Source organism: Bos mutus, chromosome 6 (assembly GCF_027580195.1).
Source record: "Bos mutus isolate GX-2022 chromosome 6, NWIPB_WYAK_1.1, whole genome shotgun sequence".
Classification (NCBI taxonomy): Eukaryota; Metazoa; Chordata; class Mammalia; order Artiodactyla; family Bovidae; genus Bos; species Bos mutus.
The window spans coordinates 36,528,971-36,546,605 of record NC_091622.1 but is presented as its reverse complement, the minus strand read 5'-3'; the positions used below and the strand labels follow the sequence as shown (position 1 = coordinate 36,546,605).

At 38.5% G+C, this 17,635-nt stretch overlaps 1 protein-coding gene across 8 annotated transcripts in view; it reads right to left on the bottom strand.

Moving 5' to 3' along the window:
• ABCG2 (ATP binding cassette subfamily G member 2 (JR blood group)) overlaps positions 1-17,635 on the bottom strand; it is a 127,537-nt gene that overhangs the window by 12,733 nt on the left and 97,169 nt on the right. For all 8 annotated transcript variants that reach the window (XM_005897792.3, XM_070372167.1, XM_070372169.1 and 5 more), the window contains 4 exons: positions 12,178-12,329; positions 10,045-10,149; positions 8,666-8,916; positions 2,955-3,037 (listed from right to left, as the gene is read on the bottom strand). In XM_005897792.3, the coding sequence (XP_005897854.1) occupies positions 2,955-3,037; positions 8,666-8,916; positions 10,045-10,149; positions 12,178-12,329 (591 nt within the window). The remainder of the gene's footprint in view (positions 1-2,954; positions 3,038-8,665; positions 8,917-10,044; positions 10,150-12,177; positions 12,330-17,635) is intronic.

Sequence of the window (17,635 nt, the reverse complement as noted above, 5' to 3'; positions counted from 1 at the left end):
TCGCTAAGAGTCAGACACGACTGAGTAACTTCACTTTGACTTTTCACTTTCATGCATTGGAGAAGGAAACGGCAACCCACTGCAGTGTTCTTGCCTAGAGAATCCCAGGGATGGGGGAGCCTGGTGGGCTGCCGTCTCTGGGGTCGCACAGAGTCAGACACGACTGAGGCGACTTAGCAGCAGCAGCGATTTTATTGTTAAAGAATTTAATGTATTCCAGTTCTTTCCAAGGTGGCAATTCATGTCTGTAATATCTATCTATTGATTCAAATATTCTTAAAGTAACTTTTCCCTTAATTAATTATGATTTGTTTAGCTATCTCCACAGCTCTGTAAGGTAGTTGTTAGGTCACAGAGCTCATATTCTATACATGATTATACAGGTTAAGAAAAAGAACACAGAGAACATTTTTCTGGAATAATTCACTCCCCAAAAGGAGAACCAAACCACAGTGGCCTCCAGGGCAACTTCAAATGATAAAAAGTGGCAGTAAGCTTAGGTCAAAGATACAAATTAAAATAGCTCCAATGCTCTATTTTTCCAGAAAACATTTGACAAAACAGTTAAGGATCTTCTATATTTCTGGATTCTTTTACCAAGAGCTTTAATATCCAGATTTCTTAAATTCTACTTGAGGACAGGATTCCCAATATTCTTTTTCCAAATGCTTCCCACTACACAACACAAAAGCCCCACAGGCTCTAGATCCCTGTGATTACAGGAATCTGTGCTTTGTGCTTCACAAAAACACAGCATCTACAAAGGGTACACACTGCCTATTACTAACAAGTTTCCAAACAGGTCAGAGAAGAGCCCATCCTTCAGGAAAGATAAAAAGAAAAACAATGACTCTGATAACTCTGGAAAAAAAGAAAATGAAACTCCAATAGTTATCTCATGATCTGCTGCCACATAAGAGATATTTTACTTTACCTGAGGCACTGACTTTTATGCTTGTTCTTTCTTAACAGTCATCCTTTCCCAAATATCAAAACAGATTCAACTTAAGCTACTGCAACTTTGCCTACTAGTGAAATGGGGATAAAACCATCCAAACTTCTGGCTGGAAGGGTAACCTGAGGATCCCAGATATAAAGCCCAGAGGACAATGCCTGGCCCAAAACAGCTCTCAAAACACAAAGCCAAGGAGAACTCTACAGTCTTCCACTCTGCTCAGCTCCTTTATTCAGACTATGCTGCTAAGTCACTTCAGTCGTGTCCGACCCTGTGCGACCCCAGAGACGGCAGCCCACCAGACTCCGCCGTCCCTGGGATTCTCCAGGCAAGAAGTCTCATCAGGAAATGTAGCTTTAACAGCTGTTGTAACCAAAACCAGGTAAGGTAGTACTAACCCAACAACAGAAAGAACTTGAGTCCCAACCACCACCCAATGTCAAACAAATCAAAAATCAAAAAGAAATTAACTCACATGAAACAAAAGGAAAAAAAAAAACAGATAAACTGGACTATGTCAAATTTTAAACTTTTGTGCATCAAAGGACACAACAACTGAAAGAAAAGACAACCCAGAGAATGGCAGAAAATATGTGCAAATTTATATCTGTTAATGGTTCATATCTAGTATATACAAAGAATTTTACAGCTCAACAATTTTTAAAAGCCCAATTAAAAAGATGGTAAAAGAACTTCAATAGGGCTTCCCTGGTGGCTCAGTGGTAAAGAATTGGTCTGCTAATGCAGGAGACACAGGTTCTATCCCTGGTCTGGGAAGATCCAACATACTGTGGAGTAACTAAGCCCATGCACCACAATTACTGAATCTGTGCTCTCGAGCCCAGGAGCCACAACTACTGAAGCCCAAGTGCCCTAAAGCCCATGATCCACGATAAGAGAAGCCATTGCACCAAGAAACTCATACATCGCAACTAGAGTAACCCCACTTGCCGCAACTAGAGAAAAACCCATGCAGCAATGAAGACCCAGAAGGGCCAAAAATAAGTAAATAAATAAACAAAATTTTAAAAAAGAACTTCAACAGACGTTCTTCCACATGGTCAAGGCACATGTGAAAAGATGCTCAACAGTACAATAATCATTAGGGAAATGCAAATCAAAACCACAGTGAAATACCATCTCCCACTAATGAAAACAAAACAAAAAATTAAGTGTTGGTGAGGTTGGGAAAAAACTACAAGCCTGAGCACTACTGGTAGAAATGCAAAATGGTACAGCTGCTATAGAAGAGAGGATGGCAGCTCCTCAAAAAATTAATGGAATTACCAAATGATCCAATAATCTCACTTCTGGGTGTATATCCAAAAGAATTTAAAGCAGAGACTCAAACAGATATTTACTTGAATATCCACATTCATAACAGCATTAATCACAAAAGCCAAAAGGCAGAAACAACCAGTACCCATGGTCAGATAAATCAATACACAAAATATGGTATATCCATACAATGGATATTATTCAGTCTTTAAAAAGAAATTCTGACACATGCCACAACATGGATAAACCTTGAAGATACTATACTAAAGACAATAAGCCAGTCACCAAAGGAAAAATACTCTAAGATTCCAATTATATGAGATACCTAGAATACTCAAATCTAGAGACAAAATGTATAACAGTGGTTTCCAGGGGTTGGGGGAAAATAAGGAGTGGGAGTTGTTGTTCAGTTTGGGAAAATGAAAAAGTTCTAGCACTGGATGGTGGGGATGGTTGCACAATAATGTAATTAATGCCACTGAAGTGTACACTTAAAATTGGTTAACAGGGTAAATTTTATGTTCTGCCTAGTTTAGCACGATACATATATATATATGTTATATAAGAATATGAAAACTCTCATTCAGCTTTCAGTTCACTGACTTGTCCTATGCCTCAGTGTACCCTGTGCTTGTTTCAAATTCAAATTCTTAATGTAATTTCATAAACTTGAAAGAAAAGTAACCACACACTCTCAAAATCAAGACCCAGATTTACTCACCTGTTCTGGATTCCTGCAGGATCATTTTTTAGATCATAGAAAATGGCACCTATAACCAGTCCCAGGAAGACTGTCACAATTAACTTTTCAAAAAGAAAAAAGAATTTCAATTAAAGGTAAAAACTTAACACACCCTTTATTATTAAAATATATCTGGCTACTTAATCAAATCTCTCCACTGATACAGATATTTTAAATGGCTTGAACACAGTCCTCAGGAAAATATAAAATGTACATGTTACTAGACTGCTTTTTGAGTTAAAGTAAAAATAACTTATTCATGTGCTCAGGAGACTGACAGGAAGACAAAGCAGAAAAGCTAAGATTCCCAGCATTTTAGTGGGCACTGCCAGTTCATGGTCCAGTTCAGGCTCTGGGGCCTGGGAACGACACGCAGTGAAGCAGAACAATGCAAGCACCCAGAAAAGTAGTTTGGGGGCAAAATAAAGCCCAACTGGCTAAGAGTTCTGGCCTAAACTCTCAACCTTTGTGCTAATGAAGATGCATAGTGTGATATTTCAAGAGGTTCCAATAAAAACAGGATATCCTTACTCTTAACATGAAAAACCAAATGAAAATAAATAAAAATTTTAAAGTACACTTAAAAAAATTCTAACAATGAAATTTTACACAATAAGGAAGTAGGGGTGAGCTGAGTCCTCTATCCGACCTGGGGAGTCCACGCCTACAATGGAAAAGTGCAGTGTCACTGTCACCAAAGCATTCGGCCAGCTCTTGCTGAGGCACCGAGTGCTTCCATTACCCACCCTCCTGTCACTGCTCCTCCAGCAGCCTCAGCCCAGAGGGTCTACCACCAACAGCTGGACTAAGCTGCCAAGTCTTCGCCATTCTTACCCACCTTTGCTGACTCCTAAGAGTGTTTGATGACTCCTAAGAAACTTCTAAATGTTCAAGCTGGTTTTAGAAAAGGCAGAGGAACCAGAGATCAAATTGCCAACATCCGCTGGATCACAGAAAAAGCAAGAGAGTTCCAGAAAAACATCTATTTCTGCTTTATTGACTATGCCAAAGCCTTTGACTATGTGGATCACAATAGACTGTGGGAAATTCTGAAAGAGATGGGAATACCAGACCAGCTGACGTGCCTCTTGAGAAACCTATATGCAGGTCAGGAAGCAACAGTTAGAACTGGACATGGAACAACAGACTGGTTCCAAATAGGAAAAGGAGTACATCAAGGCTGTATATTGTCACTGTGCTTATTTAACTTATATGCAGAGTACATCATGAGAAATGCTGGACTGGAAGAAACACAAGCTGGAATCAAGATTGCCGGGAGAAATATCAATAACCTCAGATATGCAGATGACACCACCCTTATGGCGGAAAGTGAAGAGGAACTAAAAAGCCGCTTGATGAAAGTGAAAGAGGAGAATGAAAAAGTTGGCTTAAGCTCAACATTCAGAAAACAAAGATCATGGCATCTGGTCCCATCACTTCATGGGAAATAGATGGGGAAACAGTGGAAACAGTGTCAGACTTTATTTTGGGGGCTCCAAAATCACTGCAGATGGTGATTGCAGCCATGAAATTAAAAGACGCTTACTCCTTGGAAGGAAAGTTATGACCAACCTAGATAGCATATTGAAAAGCAGAGACATTACTTTGCCAACAAAGGTCCATCTAGTCAAGGCTACGATTTTTCCAGTGGTCATGTATGGATGTGAGAGTTGGACTGTGAAGAAGGCTGAGAGCCAAAGAATTGATGCTTTTGAACTGTGGTTTTGGAGAAGACTCTTGAGAGTCCCTTGGACTGCAAGGACATCCAACCAGTCCATCCTAAAGGAGACCAGTCCTGGGTGTTCACTGGAAGGACTGATGCTGAGGCTGAAACTCCAATACTTTGGCCACCTCATGCGAAGAGCTGACTCACTGGAAAAGACCCTGATGCTGGGAGGGACTGGGGGTAGGAGGAAAAGGGGACAACAGAGGATGAGATGGCTGGATGTCATCACCAACTCGATGTACATGAGTTTGGATCAATTCTGGGAGCTGGTGATGGACAGGGAGGCCAGGCATACTGCGATTCATGGGGTCGCAAAGAATCAGACACGACTGAGCGACTGAACTGAACTGAACTGAAGAAGACTGGATAAACATCACTTTTGTGTTTAAGATTTTTAAGGTTGATAAAATGTCTCTTAAAGATATTTTTATAAACAAAGATTTAGGGTTATGTTATAACTTATATAAGAAATTATATTTATTATACTTTTAATTAAATTTTATTAAATGTATAAATATGATATAAGAGATGATCATCCAAAGAAAACAAAATATCCTACCATATACCTTGGAATCTTCAGAGTTAGAAAAAAACCCCAGCACTACAACAGTGCAATGGTATCAAAGCTTGTAGTAACTTGTCAAGAGACTTTTGGCAAGAGGCAAACAAAACTGGAAAACAAGATCATGATCTGTGAAGACTAGCTTGTGAAGACCAGAGTCTGGAAAAAATATGATTTAAGATGTACTTAAAACTTCCTTGCTAAAAAACCACAGTCAGAAATTTGAAAAAAAAAAAATTTTACTACCCTGGCTTATCTTAATTACCTTCAAAATTTACTATACTTCATGTCAACAGATCAACTCCCAAAATAAATAATGATGATCCCATTAGCATGTGTGCATGCACATGTATACTAATCCATACTTTCACACTGTAAAACTCCAAGAATATTCAGACTTTTAAAAGCAGGCACTCTACATGCTTTGCTTCTTTTGCATTCAAACTTAATAACATATTAACAGACTGTCAGTTTTAGCATAAAGATGTTTCCTAAAGGTTTCAAAGCGCTAAAAGTATTTTCAAGGAAAGTTTTCAAACACTGACAAAGTGATTAAGCTCATAATTTTAGCATGCTTTTACAAGATGTGTCTATGTTATTCCTTTTTCCATTAAGCAAAAGAAAACAAACAGGAAGACTAAACCTTGCTCATTGGAGCAAAGAGACTCTATCCTATGAGTTCTGTGCAGCTGGAGTCTCTTGAACAGAAGGGGGAAAAAAAGGAAATTTCCTAAATATGTAATTCTAATTTTGTTCAATTGTATTTAGCAACATTTTTCAAGATGAATTCTAAGGGATGTTTATGGCTGTTGCTGAAAAAATTAATCCATAGTCAAATGTTAAATGTGCTATTAGAAACTATGACTCTCCCAGAGACATGATAGTATTTTTCCAATTGATTTGACCAGGAAAACTTTGGGACATTAAATGAATATTAAATCTTATATAGAAAATCCATTCATTCCAATACCTTCCAAAGACAACCTTTGGTTAAATGCATTACCAAAAGCAAAGTCTAGCTCATGTAAATGACTAGTTCAAAAGTAACTATTGCTATAAGACTATCCACACGAGATTTATCAACAGGAAGCCATAAAATAGTTTAATAGCTCCACATTCAAACACTTAGAGAAGTAAAAGACAGACTCCCAAGATTAAAAAACCCTAAACAGAAGTCAGCAAGCTATGGCCCTAGGCTTATTTCTGTTCAGTCCATGAGCTAAAAATGGTTTGTGGGTTTCTTGGACCATTTTTTTAATTGCAAAAAATACATATGTATTTCTTGTCATGTGAAATTCATATACAATTAATATTTCAGTGTCCATGAAAAAAGCTTTATTGGAACAGAGTCACGTTTATTTTTTAAATGTATTTATGGCTACTTCCTTCCTAAAATGGCAGGGTTGACTATCTGAGACCAAGACCATGTGACCCACAAATCTTACAGTATTTACTCTTTGATCTTTTACAAAATTGGTTTGCCTATTTCTGGCTTAAGCTAACTTTCCAGGACTGACTCATCTGAAAAAAAGAGTTTCCTCCCACAGGCAGATGCTCAGGGAAAAACAAGATTCTGTCCTTGTTCTGTGAGATTATCACTGCTGTGAACATTGTTGGGATTCCTGTGGCAGAGTTGAGTTCACTGAGGAGGAAAGCACCTGAACATACAACCTGGAGACACTAGGCCTGCCTGGAGCTGGAATCTGAAGAAAGCCCAGCACCAAAAGATGCATAAACCTGGTGTACTATTAAAAATAGCCCCACATTCTAATCACCCCTACCCAGAACTACCACATAGGGTCATTTCCTGGTATTAGCAGGGGGATCCCCTTGGATACCAAAATCTACAGATGTTCAAGCCCCTCATATAAAATGGAGTCATACAGTCAGCCCTCCACATCTGTGAGTTCCTCCAACCTCAGTAGGTGCAGAACTTGCAGATACTGAGGGCCGACCATATGTGACTTGGACAAGATATTTAGAAACCACTTTCAGAAGCAAGTGAAATTTCTTTTCCAAATAAAAAAATCTAATACATAAATCACACTAAAGAATCAACACTCATATCATTTTACTGTTGAACAATGGATAATGAGGTTGACATTATTCACAGAAGTTGTTCCCAAATAACATCAAATCTACTAAAAGAATTAAAAAGTATCCTTGACTGAAAGTACATAAAACTGTTCATGTTCTGACAAATGCCAAATAACAAGTTAAAAGTGTCTGGATTAATGAGCAATATGTCTTGAAGGATATAGGCTCTCGAAATTAATACTTAAAAGGCAACAGTACCACAGTATGAAAATGATGCATGTATAGTAAGAAATCAGTGATATTTCATTAGAGCCAACAACACACCATCTTTCAGTACTCAGTAGAAATTCAGTGAAAATAAAATCAGCTACTCCCAAAATAACTGGTTAAATTGACTTCCTTAGAAAGGATGAAAAAAATGAGGGTTTTGGATGACAGAGGGCTTAAGAATAACAGAAAAATCATAAAGGAGTAATCATCAACAACTATCAATGAAGTCAGGCAAAAGAGAAAAAGGAACATTAACTCAACTTAATTAAGAGAAGGTCAGTCTGACAGTGAAGAGTCTTATTGAACAGAATTCCAGTCTGCTTACTACCTTCGTGTTAACTGCACGCTGTTTTAGGTATCTAGTGCTCTCCTAAGATCAGAACCCCTAAATGAGGAAGGCTGATTAGAAGGGACAGCATCTGTAAACAGGCTCTTCAAGAAAACAGTGAGAGGCCCTATTGCTTTCAGGGGCATTCGGCAACACCAAGCTGAAGGTGTCCCTGGCCACCTGATGTAAGATGCAAACCAACCAACCTCTTTCCTTTCTTTCCCTCTTCCCTTCCTTTCTCATTTCCTTTCTCTATTTCTCTGCTTAAACTCTCTTCCCAGCCCCCTTTACCATCTGACATGCTATTTATTTCTATATGAATTTATCATTTGTCTCTCCTCATAAGAAAGCTCCCCAAGAGCAGAGATTTTATTTTTGTTCATGGCTATATACAAGCTCTAAAATGCAGCACATAATCAATAAGAACTTATCGAATGCATCAGGAAATGAACATGTGCAGCCATTAAAAAACCACAAATGTGGTCAAACATTTTCTTTACTTAACAAGTTTTGGAAAAAAAAATTTTTTTTTACAAAGATTATCCATTACAGCTTGTATGAACCAAAACAATTCTGAGTGGGTGATCAAAAAAAAAAAAAACCCACTAAAAAATAAGTCTTTCTAAAAGTAAAAACCTAATTAGGTTTTGCTTATTTCTATACCCTAAATGGAATGGGGATAAATAAATATAGCGTGGGCAGAAGATAAGCATAATGTCCCCCAAATGAGTATTTTACAGCATAATTAGAAGACTCCGGTAGGTTACCTGAGCTATAGAAGCCTGGGGATTACCCAGTAAATTTTTGAATGAACGCCTGGAAATCCATTTGAGCTGATGACAGAAGGAGGTGGCATAAGTGACCTCCTTGTAGGATGAAAGCTTCTTCCTTCTCTGATCCCCTGAGAATTTATCTAATTCAACTTTTGTTTCCTTGAAGAAGGAGGAGTTGACATAAAACTCAGCTAATTTTTCTATGAGTGGAGTATCTTTTTTGGAAGGCTCTTCAGTCTCGTTAGCTGTGGAATAAAAGCAGATAAAAAGGAAACATTATTTAAAAAATAACAGCAGATTTAATCCATTTTTCTACAACCCCTTTCTTAGATTTTACTCTAGCACCTTCATTCTAAAGCTCGAGTATAAAAAAATTATGGGTTCTTTCACTGATTTACAAGGTAAGAAAACAAACTAAATTGGCCTCCCTCCATAAACTTACAGATACAGCAAATTCACTGATCTTTTCCTAATTTTAATATTTGGACCCTAAATCTTTCAAAATAGACTTCTCACAATTTGGAGTTATAATTCCTAAAAAAGCCAAACAAAACACCTGGTCCTTGCTTTTTACAATGAATAAATGCATAAATTGCCAAGTTTCTTATTTCAAAACACTACACAGTTGGCCCTCTGAATTCGCAGACATGGAACCCAGGGATATAGAGAGCCTATAGAGGGATTGAGCATCCTTGGATTCTGGTATCTACAGGGCATGGGGGGAAGGGGTTCTGAAACCAATCCTCCATGGAAACCAAGGGACCACTCTGTAAACAATGGGCACTTCTTTTAAAATGGGAACTCTTGTTAGAACTGACATTGTCCTATCAATGCTCATTTACAGATTAAATAAATAGCACTCTCACAGATGAAAAAAATCTGTGTTGACTGATGTTATTAGATTGAACGTGTGTGTCCCCAAAATTCATATGCCGAAACCCAATCCCCAGTGTGATGGTATTTGAATGGAACAACTTTGAGGGATGATTAGGTCATGAGGCTGGAGCCCTCAGGAGGTGGGATTAGTGCCCTTATGAAAGAGGCCCCAGAGAGCTCGACTCCCACAACGTGAAGAAGCTATAATATGGTGGCCCATGTATGAACCGGGAAGCAGGTCCTCAACAGACACTGAATCTGCTGGCACCTTGATCCTGGACTTGCTGTCTCCAGAACTGAGAGAAGAAAATGTCTATTATTTAAACCATTTGGTCTATGGTATTTTTGTTGCAGCAGCCAAACAAGCTAGTACAACCCATATCAGAGGACAGCACTAATATAAATTCAAACAGCCATGGTTTAATAAGCTACCACATTGCTAAACTTTAGCCAACTCAGTTAGAAAATAATCTGTGATTCTCAACAGATTTGCTTACCTTCATCACCTATGTCTTCTCTATTTAACACCACAGCAGAAGAATCTCCATTAATGATGTCCAGGAAGAAGTCTGCAGGGTTATTATAGGGCTCACAGTGGAAACCTGCAAAAGAAGGTAACTCAGGTACACAAAAATTGATAGTTCTGGTAAATAAAGACTGTTTTAGAGAGTGAGGGAGGTGCTGCTAGGGAAGACAGAATCTAGTAATTTCTCTCTCATTTTTCTTCTCTCTTCTCCCCTCATTAATTTATATTTTCTTTTTATATATTTAATCACACAATATTTCAACAGTTTTCTGACTTCGCAAAACAACATACTCCAAACCAACCTTGGACTATTAGAAAGTCTTACATTAGAGCTTGGTCCCGACCCATCATAATTCATGAGACCTGAAATAGCTAGCAATATGCTCTGGTGCTTATCAGAACTTCTTCAAAAATCTAGACATGGGTCTAAAAAAAAACACACATTGAAAAGCCATGGAAAGACTAACGTTCTTTAAAGAAAGGCAACAAGCAAAGCCAGCTAGGCACAGAAGGACTGTGTTTGGGAGAGGCCCGGGGCATGTTCTGCTCTTCAAGTTCACTAAGAGACTGCTAGAATGCTAGTACCCACTTCAGCAATGATTATTTCTGCCCCTACTAAATTCAGGTCCAAATGGTTATTTATTATGCTATTATAATTCCAATATAGAGAACAAATCACCAGAACAGCATTCTCAAGAGAATGTAGCTGGGACAGCACAGGTGAATGCTTACCTTGACCTCTCCTGGCACTGTAACAGGGAAGAACAAATCTGACTCCATACTGGATCTATTTCTTTTACTTTAACCTTTGTATTCTATTGCTTTTGCTACAAGTTAAGAATGTTGCCTGTAGCCTGAAATATATGGGATAGCTCATTCTCCAGGGTCGGATCTCTAAAGGTGTAACACTTTTCCATTCATATAGAGATAAAAAGTTCCAGAACAAAGAATAACATTTGTCTTGTTGGAGGTTTATAGGAACACCATGACCAGACCCACACAGACAGATGCAAGAACAAAGGATTCCAACACCAACAAGTTTGCAGCAATCAACCACACCCCCTTTCCTTTTAGTATAAAAGAAGCCTGATTTATAACATGGGTAAGATGGTTCTTTGGGATGCTAGCCCATCATCTTCTTGATCTGCTTGCTTTCTAAATAAAGTCGCTATTCCTTGACCCAGCAAATTATCTCTTGATTTACTGGCCTGTTGTGCAGCAAGCAGTATGAGCTTAGACTCAGTAACAACCTGATCATCTGAACTCAGCTTTGCCTATAGTCTAACCCTTAGGTTCATCTCCCCCAAACTCTAGACCCATGTAGACTTAATTTTAAATGACAGAGATTAAACAAAGACATTTTAAAATATGGCTGGCAAATATTGTACACTATATTTGAAGTCATGGAGCATCATCTATAATCATATCCAAGTACCTCTAAAACAAAGTAGACTGCATGAGTCATTTAAAAATTATATATTTCTATTTTAAATAGAATCAGGCAGTCCAGAACCATCAGAAATGTTGGCCCACTGAAGTCAGACTTATGACTATCCATTGTATTGACAGGTAAGTTGCATACATGCTAAATCCACAACCTAATATCACTAGAAAATTAAATATAATAGCATCTCCATTAACCCTCACCAAGGAAAACCAATATCCCATGTAAGGGAAGAACATGATAAACCTTAATCTGTATTAGCTAAGAAGACAAATAACTTAGGGACATTAGATCTTTCCAAAAATATCCATCTAACAGAAAACTGGCCATGAAGTCAATATATTTATTGAACTGTTAGGGGAAGGTCACCAGAACTGAGGACAGATATAGCCCCATTAGAAATACACACACACACACAAAAACATATGTGTGCACGTGCATGTACTCAAACAGGACAAAAAAGAGACATCAATAACAAACTGGCACTGCAAAGTAAAAAAAAAATTCTAACACCAAACTAACCGAAGATGTTTCGGAGCAGTGGAAACTGTGATATATGTATATCTACTCAAAGATCAAACAGTGCTCCAAGTGACTCCTTTGTTCTCCTTTAGGATACTATTAATGAAGGATCTTACAGCACAAAAAAGGCAACCATACCAATGGCTCCAAAGTAACCCAAGGCCTCCTGAGCAGGCCCATGGAACATTAGTCTTCCTGAGGCCAACAAGGTGAGGCTATCAAACAACTTGAAGATGGAATAACGAGGCTGATGAATGGAGAAGATGATTGTCCGTCCTTGTTTAGACATCCTAAATTAATAGTGAGAAGATAACAATGAGTCATTAAACATCTGAAACTTACATTTCTTGGTAACATACTTTATTACTCCTGCCTTTAGATCATTTATTCCTCATTCAACTTGATTTTCTCTTACCAACTTCTCATCTCATATAATCTATCTGATAATTAAGGAACCTAAACTCAATGTTTTCATGAAACTGGGGTTTCTAAAGTGTTTTCCATGGGCAATCTAGAATCAATCAGAATATTAATTAAAAATGTATATTCCTGGACAGTCTACTCAGACCTGCTGGGTCCAGGGAAGCATATTTTAACAAGCAGCCAGGTAATTTGTAAGTACACTCAAGTTTGAAAACTTATTATGAACTAAATCTTAAAACAATGGTCATATGCCCCATCCTTATTGATCATTTATTTAAGTCTTCTGGCTCTTTCAGAACTAGTTTTCAATTCTCTGCCTTAATAATACAATTAACATTACTGAGTACTGACTATATCTTTTTTTTTTTTTTCCTTACAATAACTTTATAAATCTTGATTTTTAATTTACAATATTGTTTTGGTTTTGCCACACATCAACATGCATCCGCCACGGGTGTACATGTGTTCCCCATCCTGAACCCCCCTCCCACCTCCCTCTCCATACCATCCCTCTGGGTCATCCCAGTGCACCAGCCCCAAGCTTCCTATATCCTGCATCGAACCTGGACTGGCAATTCGTTTCTTACATGATATTATACATGTTTTAATGCCATTCTCCCAAATCATCCCCCCATGCCTCTCCCACAGAGTTCAAAAGACTGTTCTATACATCTGTGTCTCTTTTGCTGTCTCGCATACAGGGTTGTCATTACCATCTTTCTAAATTCTATATATATGCGTTAGTATACTGTATTGGTGTTTTTCTTTCTGGCTTACTTAACTCTGTATAATAGGCTCCAGTTTCATCCACCTCATTAGAACTGATTCAAATGCATTCTTTTTAATGGCTGAGTAATACTCCATTGTGTATATGTACCACAGCTTTCTTATCCATTCATCTGCTGATGGACATCTAGGTTGCTTCCATGCTTTGTTTTTATAGATGACCTCATCTAAATTCTCACAATATTGTTACAAAACAGTACCAATAATTTTACCTTTATATAACAGATAAGACTCAGAGAACTAAGCAATGGCTCAAAACATCACAGTTAGAAGGGGCAGGCTGGGATTTGATCCCTGATCTAATACCATGGACAAAAGATAGTAACTCCTATCTTCATACAGGAGCTACTACTTATGGATAGAAGAAAGAAAAGCCAAAATCACCACTTAAAAACTATTACTGAAAACAATAAACTACTATTATTACTAGCAGTATGAGAAGAATCACATCCATTTAAACATTTTCTGAGTACTATATGCTAGCCATGGATACAAGTTTGTTCTACCTCAAAAAGACCAATCGTTTTGATACAAGGAGGAATAAAAGTAGCTGAAGGTGCCTTGTAAGCCTAATAGGAGACTATAACCCATCTGAAGCTGATGTAAGTAGTGTATCAAAGGGACTGACAGGGAGAGAAGGTGGAGGAAGACAGCAAACAAAATGTGCCATAACACGATCTACTTCAAAAACTGCAAGTACTTCAGTGTCATTGCAGAGCTGAGGTGTATGTGCAGAGGCAGGGACTGGAGACTGCAGAAAAGACAGCAACGAAAACCAGGCCCATGATGAATCCTGTCACTCAGAGTTGGCTCATTAGGCAGTAGACAGTTAAGGAGCCAGTAAAGGATTGGAAGCAGGGAGGTGGACTGGTGTGAGAACTCTGTTCTCCATGTGTGGTCTGAGGTATCAGTATTAGTATCCCCTATTAGAAATGGAGAACCTTGGCCTCCCATTCAGAGATCTAGAATAAGAATCTGCATTTTAATAAGACCCCAAGTGATTAGTATACACAGTGGAACTCTAGACAAATGAGGTTAAAGCTCTCCAATGTGAGGAAAGATGTGTGTGAGCTAACTAGTCCAAAACATAATGAAGCATAACACAGTATGATATTCTATGTTAAGTCATCATTGCAAAAAAAAAAAAAAAAGCAAAATGGCTGTCTGAGGAGGCCTTACAAATAGCTGTGAAAAGAAGAGAAGCAAAAACAAAGGAGAAAAGGAAAGATATACCCATTTGAATGCAGAGTTCCAAAGAATAGCAAGGAGAGATAAGAAAGCCTTCCTCAGTGATCAGTGCAAAGAAATAGAGGAAACAATAGAATGGGAAAGACTAGAGATCTCTTCAACAAAATTAGAGATACCAAGGGATATTTCATGCAAAGATGGGCTTAATAAAGGACAGAAACGGTACAGACCTAACAGAAGCAGAAGATATTCAGAATAGGTGGCAAGAACACACAGAAGAACTGTACAAAAAAGATCTTCACGACCCAGATAATCATGATGGTGTGATCACTCACCTAGAGCCAGACATCCTGGAATGTGAAGTCAAGTTGGCCTTAGAAAGCATCACTACAAATAAAACTGGTGGACGTGATGGAATTCCAGTTGAGCTATTCCAAATCCTGAAAGATGATGCTGTGAAAGTGCTGCACTCAATATGCCAGCAAATTTGGAAAACTCAGCAGTGGCCATGGAACTGGAAAAGGTCAGTTTTCATTCCAATCCCAAAGAAAGGCAATGGCAAAGAATGCTCAAACTACCGCACAATTGCACTCATCTCACACGCTAGTAAAGTAATGCTCAAAATTCTCCAAGCCAGGCTTCAACAATATTTGAACTGTGAACTTCCAGATGTTCAAGCTGGTTTTAGAAAAGGCAGAGGAACCAGAGATCAAATTGCCAACATCCGCTGGATCACAGAAAAAGCAAGAGAGTTCCAGAAAAACATCTATTTCTGCTTTATTGACTATGTCAAAGCCTTTGACTGTGTGGATCACAAAAAACTGTGGAAACTTCTGAACGAGATGGGAGTACCAGACCACCTGACCTGCCTTTTGAGAAACCTATATGCAGGTCAGGAAGCAACAGTTAGAACTGGACATGGAACAACAGACTGGTTCCAAACAAGAAAAGGAATAAATCAAGGCTGTATACTGTCACTGTGCTTATTTAACTTATATGCAGAATACATCATGAGAAACGCTGGGCTGGAAGAAGCACAAGCTGGAATCAAGATTGCCAGGAGAAATAGCAATAATCTCAGATATGCAGATGACACCACCCCTATGGCAGAAAGTGAAGAACTAAAGAGCCTCTTGATGAAAGTGAAAGAGGAGAGTGAAAATGTTGGCTTAAAACTCAACATTCAGAAAACAATGGGATCCAGTCCCATCACCTCATGGCAAATAGATGGGGAAACAGTGGAAACAGTGGCTGACTTTATTTTTTGGGGCTCCAAAAATCACTGCAGATGATGACTGCAGCCATGAAATTAAAAGACGCCTACTCCTCAGAAGAAAAGTTATAACCAACCTAGACAGCACATTAAAAAGCAGAGACATTACTTTGCCAACAAAGATCTGTCCAGTCAAGGCTATGGTTTTTCCAGTAGTCATGTATGGATGTGACAGTTGGACTACAAAGAAGGATGAGTGCCAAAGAATTGATGCTTTTGAACTGTGGTGCTGGAGAAGACTCTTGAGAGTCCCTTGGACTGCAAGGAGATCCAACTAGTCCATCCTAAAGGAAATCAGTCCTGAATGTTCATTGGAAGGACTGATGTTGAAGCTGAAACTCCAATACTTTGGCCACCTCATGAGAAGAGCTGACTCATTTGAAAAGACCCTGATGCTGGGAAAGATTGAAGGTGGGAGGAGAAGTGGATGACAGAGGATGAGATGGTTGGATGGCATTACCAACTCAATGGGCATGAGTTTGAGTAAACTCTGGTTGTTGGTGATGGACAGGGAGGCCTGGCGAGCTGCAGTCCATGAGGTCGCAAAGAGTTGCGACTGAGCGACTGAACTGAAGTCATCATTCTCTAATGAACACTGTTAATATAATTAATTACAGATAATAAAAATATCATGGATGTATTCTCTAACTGAACCTGAATCCCAGACCTGTTACTTGACATCAATTGATACCTCAAACTTAAAATGTCTAAAATCTTAGACATTTCCATCTTCCCGTTTCTTCTTATTCTAGCATAGGGGCTTGCTTACAAGGGCATGGACATCAGAAGAAGCAAGGTAGGGTTTTCCCTGGTAGTTCAGTGGTTAAGAATAGCATGCCAAAGCAGGGGACATTGAGCTCGATCCCTGCTCCAGAAAGACCCCACATGCCGAGAGGCACCTAAGCCCATCTGCCACAATTACTGAACCGGTGCTCTAGAGCCCATACTCCACAATGAGAAGCCACTTCAATGAGAAGCCTGTGCACCGCAACAAAGAGCAGCCACCACTTGCTGCAACTAGAGAAATTCCCCATGTACAAGAACAAAAAAAAGGTAATGATATGGAGGGCATGCCGTATAAAGATGGTGTATCCAACAGCTTTTTAAAAATGGGGAGTAGCAGTAATTGTCCCAGAGGTGGTGAGCATAGGAAACCACCAGAGTGACCGGGAAACTGATTAAATTGAACAGTTAAGTTAGTTTACTGAGGAAGAAAGGAAACATACTGAGATAATGGGAGCCAAGTTTCTCATTGTCTGAAAAGTCATTTAAAAACATGGAAAGGCAGAAGGCTAAAAAGAGCACTCAAGTGTTAGATCAGGATTGGAAATAATATAAATCCGCTTAAAAAAAATATGTACACACTAATAGCGCAATAGTTACAAATATGCTTCTACATGTAAGTTCTATTCAAATTATTACACACATACATATAACATATTTATAGTAAATATATTTCCAAATAAAATATACATATGTATTTCTATGTTATATCTACATACATACACATACACATTTCCTAGGTCTGTCTGTTAAGTAGGTCTAGAAGCAATGACAGTCCCATAGCAGTGAGCACACCAAGTAATCAGATCTTGGTTTTTAAATCATAGCTAAACTGGGAGGAACCAGGACTCCATTAAGAAACATCTGATACAGAAAAAGTACAAGATGAGCCTGGAACATCTCATAAGGTAAAGAAATGCTGACCATAAGGTAAAGAAATGCTGACCATAAGGTAAAGAAATGCTTAAAGAATGACAGGGACATGTAAAAATGACACAAAAGGCAGACTGAGGGGGCTCCCACTGGCCAAATCAGGGTGAATTTTGTCATGAAAATAAGTAAGAATAACAGATTATAACCCATTTAATAAAAGGAGAAAATGAGTAAACATATGAACAGAGAAGGAAGAAAGTTTCTTTACAG